The sequence below is a fragment of the Ischnura elegans genome, chromosome 3, assembly GCF_921293095.1.
Source record: "Ischnura elegans chromosome 3, ioIscEleg1.1, whole genome shotgun sequence".
In the NCBI taxonomy this organism is placed as follows: domain Eukaryota; kingdom Metazoa; phylum Arthropoda; class Insecta; order Odonata; family Coenagrionidae; genus Ischnura; species Ischnura elegans.
The window spans coordinates 1,632,906-1,646,435 of NC_060248.1; the positions used below are offsets into that span (position 1 = coordinate 1,632,906).

At 39.0% G+C, this 13,530-nt stretch overlaps 1 protein-coding gene across 3 annotated transcripts in view; it reads right to left on the reverse strand.

Moving 5' to 3' along the window:
• Nucleotides 1–1,013: 1,013 nt before the first annotated feature.
• Nucleotides 1,014–13,530, reverse strand: part of LOC124155320 (RNA/RNP complex-1-interacting phosphatase) — a 93,209-nt gene continuing 80,692 nt past the window's right edge. For all 3 annotated transcript variants that reach the window (XM_046529037.1, XM_046529036.1, XM_046529035.1), the window contains 3 exons: nt 9,402–9,523; nt 6,169–6,242; nt 1,014–1,676 (listed from right to left, as the gene is read on the reverse strand). In XM_046529037.1, coding sequence (XP_046384993.1) covers nt 1,418–1,676; nt 6,169–6,242; nt 9,402–9,523 — 455 coding nt within the window. In that variant the 3' untranslated portion in view covers nt 1,014–1,417. The remainder of the gene's footprint in view (nt 1,677–6,168; nt 6,243–9,401; nt 9,524–13,530) is intronic.

The following is a 13,530-nucleotide window of genomic DNA, read 5'->3' on the forward strand; positions in this document are numbered from 1 at the left end:
CATTAACAGGGAGCAAAATTTTGCTAATACATCACAAAGGCTTTACACCCTGTGGGCCAGGGTTCAAGTCCTGGCAGTGGTAGAAACCTATCAGAGATGGCCCTATCCCCACTTGAGTGTAATGTGGAGGGCACTTCCAGTGCACCACTCTGTCCAGCAGATGGGACATTAAGTCCTGGTCCCTTTGAATCAATTTTTTCAATGTTAGACTCCATTTTAAGCTTTTTACTTTAAGCAATTGCATTAAAGTTCATTTTTCTTTACATAAATACTTGTTCCAAATAAGGCATAAAGAGAGGACTATGAGATTGTCAGTGTCTTGAAGCATTCGATAACAAATTTCAAAAGAGCTTTAGAGAGGAAAATTTGGATTTCTCCAGAAATATTAAAAGATAACCAAATTTGAATTAGTTTTTGCTCTTGAATAATAAATCAGGAGAAAAAAATGGTCCTCTAAAACTTTCTATGTTCCATAATTTTCAAATGAAACACTTTTTTCTCAAAAGTTGATTTTTCATGAGTTTTATACAAAAAACAAAAAGTGATTTTTTGCTAGTATTAGAACAAAGAAAACAAGGTACTTTCCCACAAATAATATAATGCTGTCCACTTGTGTGAAGTGTGGTAATTAATGTAGTACTACAGCTGTAATGAGAGGTGTAGTATTTAATGTACTATTACAGCTGCTGGTATTGATAATGATGCTGAGCTGTTGAAACTAGTACACCGCATTAAATTATTTGCGTAACAGGAATTCATTTTCTTTGTCCAACAATGAATATTATTTCATTCCACCAAGTAACATCGAAATCAGTACACATTTGTTTTTTTACTGTTTTTTTTGTACTTTTTTTGACGTCATGTCATGAAATTTCATTATTGAATCCTCATATATGTATTCTGCAGATCAAGTACTAATATGTACCACAGAAATTAAAGCTGCACTAAAAATTTTAAGGTAAAACCTACATGTTGCTGGAGTAAAGGTAAATTTCTGAAATCCACACACGACAAAACTTTTCAATATTATTTAATTAGGAAAATCGGTCAATTTTTTCCCTTTGCATATCGAATCGTTAATTTTCTGTTCATTCTCGCCAGTGTCAGCAAATGCAGTCAAGGGCTTCCACAGCACTGCAACTCACAAGAGAAGCAGGAATTGGGCAGCAAAGAGCATTCAATGATTGCCGCCCCGCATGTACAGAGAAAAAAACACAATGTACATAAAACAGTTTCAACATCAAACACAGTTGAATGATTATTAAGGGAAGAATAATAATGTTTGACGTGGTGAAGATATTGATGGAGTCATCCCCCCTCCATCCGTGACAGATACAAAATGTATGGAAAGAGAGAGAGAGAGAGGGAGAGGGAGAGAGAGTAGGTTCTTCCTTTGAGCGCAAGCATTGGGGCAGAATCAGTGATGGTGATAGGGGTTCCAACGAGCCCTCTCCTCCCAATCCCTCTCTCCCCCCCACGTGCTCCCCCCACCCTCACGCCAACAGTACTGCTGCCCCCCCCTCCACCCTCCTCCTCCTCGCTCCCCGCTCCACCAACGCTCTGGCTCGCCATGGTGCGGCGGCTGCCAGGCATTTCCTCCGCCACGCATTTCCCCTCTCGTCCACGTGTGCAGGTGCCGTGGTGGTGGGGGGCCATAGGCACCAGCCAACCTCCGCCTGCCAAAGAGACAACAGCAAGCGAGCAAGAGTGAAGGGCAGCGACACAACAGACAGACAGAGGCTGTCACTTTACTACATTGAGCCAATTTGAGAATCAACTAGAGGGATGCAGAGATTCAGTTTATGCCAAGTCAGGAAAAATGCACCACATTCGAGAGAAAACGAGGTTGAAATAACAGGCTTGCATCACCATTTCCAAAGAGGATATACATAAACCTAAAATTACACTTAGAGTTCCAACTACTAAATTAAAAATGTCATCATCTGTGGAGACAGTCATTTGGAAATAAAACCCTGAGCAGGGAACTGACACATCTTCGTTGAAAACAGAAAAAATTGATTCCAAGAGGTGGTGTTTGACTTCTGCTTTCCATCTGCTCTGAACGGAATAGACCCTGCTCAGGGATATGTGCAAATGCATACAACTAATATTGGTGATGCCAACTGACTGGACGACACAGGTAAGCTAGCTAAGTTTTACTGTTCTGAACTGCACAAATGGCAAGCCGGGAGTTGCATCAAAGAAAGTAGCTAATTCTGTCAGCACTTATTCCTCACATAGCATTTAGCCTACACATGAGATGATGATGGGCTGATGGCCCAGAGCCAAAACTGTGAAAAATGTCCAGATATTCATAACTTTTAGCAGTCAAAACATAATTTTGCACCTGGAGGTTGATATTCCAGTAGTTAATAACCAATCTATTTTCAATGATGAAAAAAATCAGGGTTATACATTGCCAAATTATGCCTGAAGCTGACCAGATGATCTGAATGCATACTGTAACTATTCATTTTTGTGTTATATTGACTGCTATAGCACTCTTTAAAGCCAGATAGCAACATAAATTGTCACCATTATTAGGTTTTGCTCATTTTCAATGCTCTTTATAAGACTAAATAGTTCACCCAATGCACAATGGCAACTGAACACGTTAAAAAATGAATTTGAGTTCCAGGCATTCATGTTGCTAGTTGAGATATCTTTTTGCACAAACGCTGGATGAAAGAGATTGAAATGCCTTCACACTGGAAGCAGTAGTGCTGGTGCACCAATGCGACTGAGACATTACACAAGCCATTTTATCTGTCGCATTTTTAATCCCTAACTACATTCATACTAGAAAAAAAGAACAGACACTTGAGGACAAAATCCATGACCCCTAATTGCAAGGAAAGCCTTCATATCCAATGGAAGGTTACATATTTTCACCCTGGACTTAAAATGTTCATTTGCTAAATATGTATGAGGTCTTCTTTGAACCCTAATCTTCATCTTTTTTGTAATATATGGTCTATAATATGTACCAGCATGTTATCATTGTTTTTGTCTTGACCCATATAAACGCCAAAATTACTAGGCTAACTACATAATATTGTCATTTTCATGACGCAACCACACACTATGCATGATGTTGAATGTCTTTGACAACATAGGTATTCTCTCCCTCAAGTGCAAAGAGCAAAGTGAGCTGCCTCCACTTCCACCATCCTTCAGTGGGCAGAACCATCCTTCACTGCACTTCACTCCTCTTCAAGCACTCGTTATATCACTGCCAAAGATTCCTTCTGAACGAGAAACAAAAACTAAAAAAAAACACCTGTCACCACCTTTACCATGTATTCTCATAAAATCATAAGACAAAGTATGACTGTAAGTGCTCAATTTTGTCCAATTAGGTGGGTGGCGATGGCAATGGTGGCAGGAGGAGCAGGACTTACCCAAGGAGAGGGAATGACAATGAACAACGGCTGAACGTATGCAATGCAGTGGGCATATTCCAAGTGAAGTGAAATTTTTAAGTTGAAGCTAAAGTGATAGTCGTTGTATGGGAATGACTAGAAAATTGTAACTACTTCATGACAACTCATCGCGATCTTAAATTCTTAACTCCAATAATGGAGAACTTTTTGAACTTTGAAAAACTATTTTGAATAAGTAAAATGGATACAGTAGCTCACAAAAATAGCTAAAGTTTCTCCATTCATCATCAAAAGAAATAAAAAAATTGACATTAAAATCCGAGAAAAAATTCTCTGAGCCGACCACTGCGCGAAGACACCCGAGCGTTGCCGAGGCCAGGCGTGACGTCATAGGTGCCTAAACAACTGAGCTGAGCAACAAGCTGAGTGCATGCTGTTAAATTTGTTTTGAGGGAGTATTTAGCCGCTCATCGTCGCTTTATTCTGTTCTGTTACTCTTGGGCAAGTTTTCCTATTGCTATTGTGCATCGATTATTACTTGGGATATAAATAATGCGATATCAGGATGATGAAGGACAAGCGTTTCACTTCATATGTTTTAGTTATCAGAAAAATGGATGATAACATTGCTGCTCATTCGAATAGTACACCTGAAATTCATCTACATCTACATATAAACCTAAAGCCGCCTAAAAGGCATGAGGCAGAGGGTGTTGGGACACCAGCCTTTTTTTAGGACACCAAAAGGCACGACCCTCATAGAATTTGTTATGACTAATTATTACTATACGTCGGCGGCAAATCGAGATGTAAAAGAAACTTGTAATACTGGAGGATAATGAGCGTAATCTTATGGTAGTCCTAGCCATCCTACAGTACGAATTCACAGCAAAAGAGTCTGCATGCAATCCACATGTGAGATCGCGAATCGGTTCCGCTGCCAACACACACACACAAGCTACAACCTATTTCAATAATATAGGTAAATCAATAGACAATATACTAGCTTATACCATAAAAATATATGTAGTGGGAAATAGGCAAATACAACTATCAAAAACTGCAAGTCACTACCATTCTTATATTCATCTCGTACAACTTACATTTACAGAGCTAGTTATGATGTAAACAACTATTTATTCACTGATTTAAAGCCTTGAATTAGCCCATGCAAGTGACACAGGTGACTTTTCTCAGTACTATTTGTTGAAATAATAGAATAACAAACTTCACACATAGTTTTGATCTTGTTAGTTTGATCGTGAAATGTCATATCTATGGTGAACAACGGAGGTGAACACGCCACTGACAATTTTTACACTACTGTTAGACATTTATCGATAGCGTAGTAGCACTTTTTACAATTCAATCACGATGGAGCTCTGATAACTCTTGGCCGATATTTTTCAACCTTGTCAAACTTTGTGCATTACAACCACTGGCACTGTGATTATTAACAGTAGCTTAACGGGAGATGTCACGTTGAAAATAACACTATTTTGGCACAAAAATGTTCCTAGATGTCTCCAATCAGCGAGCAAAAGTTGCATTCTGGAATTCACCTCATAATACAAGCACAGGCAGTCCTAAACGACGAATTCTCCGGTACCTACGAATAAACTGATGAAGTTATTGTATATTAAAGCTAAGTGGACATTAGTAAACATAAAAATCTTTCTAATTACATACCTTAATGAATGATATGCCGTCGATAACATCAACTTACAATTAACGTATCCCATTCCAAAGGCTGTGGCTCAGACTCCTACAACGATGTTATTTAGGTATTATAAAATTTTTGGTTTAACTGCTCCAGTTTTATATTATGTCCTTACTCAGATATTACATCATATTATAAATAATACAAAATATGAGGGCTTCTGAGCCTCTATCGTCGGATATTTATCTTTAAATAGAAAATAACCAACACGTCTACAAATGAAGCTCTCACAACTGCTGGCAACTACTACAAGCAATCACAACAATAGCTTCCTGTGATGTTTAGGCACCTTTAACGTCATCAAGGCTTCGTAGGCAGTGGCTTGGGGGTGAGGGAGTTTTTCCCGCGCTTTAAAATTGGTTATATTTATCATTGAATATCTCGCAAAGGAAAACCCAGATATACATGCGGTTTACTTTGTTGAATTCAGAAAATAATTTTCTGTCCGCCTGTGGAATAAAAAAAATTCATGCAAGTTCCCCATTCAATGCCTACTATCACATCCTCACCACCAGAATCTTGTCAAATTTAAAATCTATAACAGACAATGTTACTTCTAATTTAAACGCTAATTATGGATATTAACTAAAGCCTTTGACTCAACCAAATCTGATTTACAACTACTTTTATAAAAACTTCTTTGCAAGCGTCAACTCTTAGTGATTTCGACTCCCTCGCTACTCAATCTCAACTATTCACGCCATTGACATTGGGGACAACAAACAACTTTCTATAGAAGGAGATACATATATTTTTACTTTCAAAAAATAATTTACACATTAGAGATAGCGACGTTACCACGAGGCAAGGGTGGGGGAAAGTGAAGGATCAAACATAAATGTACTTGAAGAGTGGTGACAAGGCGAGGGGATCTCCATCCTCCTGCAATATGCAGGTGCATTGGAAAAGCAGTGAATGTTAAGTGGCAAGGGCTAGTGGGGTTAGTGGGGTTGGGCCAATGGAGTTCATGGGCAGGATTGAGGGATTGAAGAGGAAGGAGAGAGAGAGGAAAACAAAGCCATGTCACACAGTGAAGAGTGCACAAAGGTCTGCGCAGGCACTCACCTGCTTGCGTCGTCTCGGCCGCTTCTTGCCTCTCTGCTCCTCTGCTTGCCTCCTGCTGCCCACGCACCACGCTCCTGCAATGCAAGACGAGGAGCAAATGATTCAGTCCGAGTCCACCAGATGTCCTCCAACACCTTCCTCGCCCAGCCCCATCCCCTTGCTCTGCTCATTTCTCATCTCATCTGCCCAACTACGCACGTACTCGCAAAAGCAAATAGTCACAGGACACATCTGATAGGTGATTCAAATTCAATTCAATTGCAATACATAAGGGTCATTCCACCACAATGCAACTCACCCTTATCCCCAACTATCAGATCACTTCTCCAATCCGTAGAGGCACCGAATTTTCACAAACCGCGAATTATAACGCGAAATTTCCAAGGCTGCGCGAAATTCACTTGGTTCCGCGAAATTTCGCGACTAAGCCCTTTTTCTGCAAATTTGGCGCGATATTTTCTACCATTACTGATAAAAAAACACCCCGTCACTTCAAGGTCTATTTAAAAACCGCTATTAATAACCGACCGCATGTAGACGGTGCTTTGCAACCGGCTGTGGCGATGATTTGAATTTGGCGCCCAAAGCGGAAATGGTCTGCAGCGTATTCATGGCCAAAAACTGAAACAAAGTAAAAAAATCGCATATACGTATTACTTTCCGATTGTATGGCGCCCATGTTTTTTCCTTTTGAGAGTTGCTAGCTAACTCGCGTGTTTAAGGGTTCGTCAGTTGGTCGCTCTCGCCAACATTGTAACATTCTGTGCCGCGGGCATGGAAGAAGGAGGAGGATATAAACTCCTTCTTCCATGGCCACGGCCACATAGGCCGCTTTCAAACGAGCTGACTTTTCGTCTGCTACCGTCCACATCACGGTGACGTTCGCTCAATTGACTATAGGTCTCTATGGACGTCTTCAAACGAGTCGAATCGCGCCGTTGACGGCACGGTGCCCATTTCAATCCGGTCCGGCGATGCGCCGTCTACGGGGGGTGCGGACCGTTGAACGCAATATAGACTACGCTACATTGAGGCCGCTTTCAGATGAAACGATTTTCGCCGGCCGCCGTTCACGTGAAATTCAGGCGATTTTCTGACGAGACGACTCTCTGCAACGCCGTGTGCCGTTCCGTGGACGGCGCCCGTGGAAAATAGTTTCGTCTGAGAGTGGTCTTAAGATTGATTCATGCATATATACTGTAATTCTTCGACATACGAGCAAAATGCGTTTTGAGAGCCGATTCGTAATTTGATAAACCTATGCAAGGGGTGGAAAAGGATGGTTATCCTGCAGAATGCAACACCGCATTGCAATTTTGCGTTAATTCATGGCCGCTCAGTTTACCCAGTGTCGCTGTACCGGCGTGTTGAGCAGTTTATTGTTGAGGTTATAAGAACTGTGACAGTGAAGCATGCAAATAAGTTGTCAATTAAAGCAACAGTTTAAGCTAGCTGCATCACAGAATGTATTTTGATCTGACTTACAAGTTAAAACAAAAAACCTGGTGAAAGAACCCTTGGCTGCCTGATGTAATGAGACATATTGGTCGATAATGCATTCTTAACAACGTATTATTTAACTTTTGTACTTGGCAAATAAAATTATGGAGTCATTTTTTTTACAGAGCTTTCCTGCTGATTAACATCTTTCATGAAATTATTTTCATTCACTTCTTGTGGTTGTTCATTTAAATTTGCCATTAATTCAGATAATTAGAGTTCATCCTTGGAACTGAGTATTGAGAACCGGTGAGGGAGAACCAGACTGGTAACTGAAAAAATTTAAGAACCAACTCAACCTCAATTTATTGAATTCCTTTATCGTAGTCAGCAATGCACAGTTTGGAAAAGAAAATGAATCTTCTCTTAATATCCTCAAAATATCTGTGCAACTTTCCATGTATGAGGTCCTGAAGCAAATAAAGACTAATATGAAGTTGTCATTCCTTGTATACAGTGACCCAGGGAGGAACATTATTACAGCCATGGGAAGATTATTCACAAGGTGTATATAGACAACTGATGTAAAGGACTTAAGCACATTTGTAGCTTATGTCCTCATGTTATCATTAACAGAAACTCAAGAACTTCTTGGCTATTTTGCTTTGAAGGATTCTGTTAGATCAGTTCAGGAAGAAGGAAAGGAATTTTCAGTACTTCCACTAATTCTTGCCTTTAAAATGATTTTCCCCATTTTGTAGAAAATAGAGTGAAAACCCTGTAGATACCTGTGGAAAATGTAGATGCAGAAAGAGATATTTCTATGTGTGGAAATATAAATAAAAGAACCACTGAACTTCAAAAAAAAAAATGCAGAATTAAAGTCAAGTTTGACCAATGGATCTCAATTCCAGTAAAAGAAGGATTCAGCCAATTTTAAATTCCATAGTGTGAATAATTTCAGATGGCATATTCCAAAAAAAACTTGTATAGACAGAAGCAACTTATTAATAGATAAATACATACATATTTGCGAGTGTTGATATTATATTTTTGTGTAAAACCTTAAAGACTTTTGTTATCAATGTGTTACGTGAAAACTATACGTTTTTTACATCATGCAGGCCAATGAGACAGTGAAATTTAGACCAATCAAAAATATTCCCTGTCTGTACAACTCCCACATTTCTCTACCGTTATGGGGTTGAAATATGTACATACATAGCAAAGAGTGTTTATGGTATGTATATCTAACAAATGCTTAACTAATTTCTTTAGAATTTGCTTTCACCCTTCTTTATCAAGGTTTTTACCATTAAAAATATATTTAATATGGTAATAAGCCTTTTTATTGTTAAAATTATTGTTCTGGGGATAAAAAAAGGAATATGTATGACGAGTGAATTTTTATGACGAAACTGTATTTTTTGTGACGAAATTGAAATTATATGACGAAATTTTAAACCGAAATTGACAGATTTTTATGACGAAATTCACAGTTTTTATTCACCGATAATCTTTGCCTCTACCAATCGGATAATTTCGAGACTACTGCATGTTTATACTCATATTAACGATATAAGAAATCACTCTCTATATTCACATCCAGCAAACATGCAGCCATTGCCATGCCAGTGAATATATCAAACAAAGGAGCTAAAATTATGGGAGGGATCTTTACAGCAAACGAATGCTTAATGCAGCCACTCAATGAGCATGGCCATAATGGATTACCCACCCGTTCGTGTCTTCAAGGTTAGGTCAAAAGAGGTCATTTCAAGGAGGAGACACACCTTGGCAGAGGGCAGCACGGGAGCGTGATGGCGAGATGGTGGCGGAGGTGAGGGCTGGAGCCGGCGCAGGTCGCTCAGGTAGTTGTCTCTCTCAATGCTGTGCCCACGGCCTTCAGCAAACACTAAAAACCATACCAACAGTTCAGCAAATGCAAAGGCTTACAACAGAAACCAATCTATGAAGCTTTCTTTGTCCTCGACACCCCAGCTCAATACATACGTATGTATAATTGGCAGTGGTGTGTTCATCCAAGATTTGTATTTTTAATTGAAACACTTACAAGGAGAGACCACGAAAGTTGCTCCGCCTTTTTCAATGCCGTATTTTTTATAGAATGGTGAACACATCCCTGAACATCCATAGTAGTGGTTCCGTTGAATGGGCCTTAGTTTGGCTGTAATTAATTAATTTTCATGCGGTACTTTTCACAAGCCGCATATAGTTCCATAATATCACACCTATAAACAGGTGGGTCGGGTGGGGTAGTGGTTAGCGTATACGGCTTCCACCCGGGGGACCAGGGTTCGAGGCTCCGCAATAATTGTAAATTTTTTTGTCTTCATTGTGATCATACAGCATCAACTTTTTCATTAGTTTTAATTGCGACAAGCATAGATGTGAGACTATTTTTTTATCATAATGGCATTTAGGTATATAAGCAGTGTCATTTTCAACGCGGATAAGTGAAGGCTCCACTTTCTACTCTCCTCAAAAACACACCGAAAGGTTAACGGGGGGCTAAAACAGCGGCTTTTTTCGAAGAAATGACATTTGTTGGTGCATATCTTGTTATTATATTGGAAGGGCTACGGAAGATTTTGGGGAGCAGCGAGTACAAAACACATTTGGTGTAATTGTTGCTTTTAACCCTCTAGCGGGCACGACTGTTATTTCTACACAACCGGGCGAATTGCGTACTTTGCCCGTGATATATGCATATATGATAACACTCAATTTTTAAAAAATTAAATCTTTATTTGTAGAAATTAGTAAAATGTTGTACATTTATAGGTAATACAGATTTAAAGGTACACAGGTAGTACACGGCCGGTCGCGCGGTGTAATTTATACGCCACGTGTGACGGGTTCCTCTTGCTGATCTAAAAAAATTAGCTACAATACCTCGAACTTTGAAAACTCGCAACATAGACAGGCAAAGTACATTGTAGTGGTTAGCGTTTACGGCTCCCACCCGGGGGACCAGGGTTCGAGGCTTCATTACGGCTGTAAATTTTGTTGTCTTCAATGTGATCATACAGCGTCAACTTTTTCATTAGTTTTAATTGCGACAAGCATATAGACATGAGACTATTTTTTTTATCATTATAATGGCGTTTAGGTAATTAAGCAGTGTCATTTCAAACACGTAGATACGACGCCTACACTAGCAAGGGTTGGTGTGCACCAAAATGTTAATTTTTCATTGCTAATACTAATCAAATTACACATTAAAAATGGAAACCATTCTTGCGAGAGCACAGGCCATTAAAGGCTCGCGGCGATCAACAACATGCGTACAGACATAATTAATAAGAACACAAAACAATTATAAAATGCCATATTTCTCGAACACTTGTAATTCACTTTACTTCAAAGAGAGTTTACTTACACAGTACGTATGTGCTAAAAGAACCATTCCGAAATATAATTTCCATTAACTAATAGAATGAAATAAAAGTTGATGACCATGGACCGGGCGTGGTGGCGTATAAAATACGTTAATTTTCGAAAACCAAGGATTTCATTATCGTACGTACATTCCGGGCTAGAATGGTCTCGTGTGATTACCTAAATGCCATTATAATGATAAAAAAATAGTCTCATGTCTATATATGCTTGTCGCAATTAAAACTAATGAAAAAGTTGACGCTGTATGATCACAAAGAAGACAACAAAATTTACAGCCGTAATGAAGCCTCGAGCCCTGGTCCCCCGGGTGGGAGTCGTAAACGCTAACCACTACCCCACACGACCCGCCTTTTGAATAGTGTGATATCATGGAAATATACGCGGCTTGTTAAAAGTACCGCATGAAAATTAATTAATTACAGCCAAACTAAGGTCCATTCAACGGAACCACTACTTCCTGGATATAGACAGTTACTTATACCACTTATTTTATAAGAGCGCGACCCGGGTTTCAATGAGTAATCATCATCATCATCAGGCGCTAATTATAATTTGATTATCTTATTGTTACCTAGTTACTTGATGAATTTTAAAAAATAATTAGCGCCTGATGATGATGATTACTCATTGAAACCCGGGTCGCGCTCTTATAAAATAAGTGGTATAAGTAACTGTCTATATCCAGGAAATAATGGAATACCACAAAGTTAACCAAGAGTTAGGAACCACTACTGGTCCAGGGATGTGTTCACCATTCCGAAGGCCATAAAAAATACGGCATTGAAAAAGGGGGAGCAAGTTTTGTGGTCTCCCCTTGTGAGTGCATCCACAGGGTTGGAGATGGTAGAGGATGACCCCTACATACAGACGCTTGAGGCAAGATAAGAAAGGTCACTTATACAACATATAATTGTGTACAAGGGACACACCACTATGTTGAGCATCGGAGCTTAAAAAAAAAATTTTGCGGCAGTTTTCTTTTATCTTATCACACAGAATTGCAGACGTATGCCTGGACTTTCGACAGTTATCAAAATTTTCACTTTCAACTAAAAATTTACTACTAAAAATTTACGCTGCATTTTTCAGCTAAATTTACACGATACGCATGGCGCTCAGAGGTAAGTAGGTATTCACTTGTAGTCTCAACCTTATTATTAGAGATCCATGAAAATAGCACTTTCACTTTAACATTATATCACTTTCAATTACAGTTTATAGCATCTATTTTTTCTTTATTTTCATAATGTATCATTTGTACATGATGACAAAGTGTGGTGAATCACAGTTACACAGTTGAAAAAATACAGAATAGTTTAAATAATTATGGGGTGGAACAATAATAAAATAAGCGATCATTAATCAATTAATGTCTTTATCCACGATGCTTAACCCTATACTGCCCACCGTACTTACACCGCCATATGACTACACCCCGCCACGCTGAGTGAGTGCACGACAATGTTAGGGATTAGCTACCGACTCAATTGCAGTGAAATTGTTGACACATTGTCGTTTAGGGTTATGCTCATCTATTTTGCGTTTTATTTTGCTTTGGAAGGCAGTTAGTGGTGATACCGACAAGCGGAAAGAGAGATGGTCGTGACCAAAGAGCAAAATGGAGGCCAGCGGCCGGTGATATATAGTGGATATTATATTTTCCTTATGATCAAATTATTTTGTTGAAATTAGTTGTCATTCTTTCTTATGAACCTATACGTCATGCAGCTACTTCACTTTCTTTAATTCTTGGATAATAAGACTTTTATAGATTAATAATTGTCGCTGTAGCCATATGGCTATTCTGGGAGGATCTGGGGTCATTCTGAATATAACACCAAAATAATTTTTACGATTGGACTGACCATATTTGATGCTTTTTATACCATTTCTATCATTTGTAATTTATAAATACATATATATTTTTTCGTTTCAATGCTCTTCGGCATCTCGGTTTTTTTATGGTTCCAGCCTAGATTTGGCATATGTATTTGAATTAATTGAGAGCTTTAAGTCTCCGCTATTCGATATGTGTACAGTTTGTATTGGGTAAATATAATGAAACGACTTCATTAGTCTTGAAAACAAGTCTACTTAATTCACTTTTTTCTGCAGGAATCTGACGGTGAGAGATATTTTAGAGATATTGGAGGATGATGCAGAGACTGCTGAAATACACGGCATTTACATTAAAACTCCAGAAATAAACACAACTTCTGATGAAGACTCTGGTAATGAAGATGCCAGTGGCTTTGTAGATAATCTCTCAGGTTACGTACAGCTCCTGGAAAAAATAACTTTTTGGGAAGAAGCTCTGGATGTGCACAACATCTTTGTCAGCAATGCAATGAGGAGAAATACTGTAATGCGTAAAGTGCGTCCGGGAAGGTTGGAAGTCGAAGAGCAGGTGGGAGAAGTTAATGTATAAAAAAAAAATATATATTGTGACGAAACAGGCCCGTTTCCCTGCCAGCCCGTCGACCCGTCTCAGCCCTCACG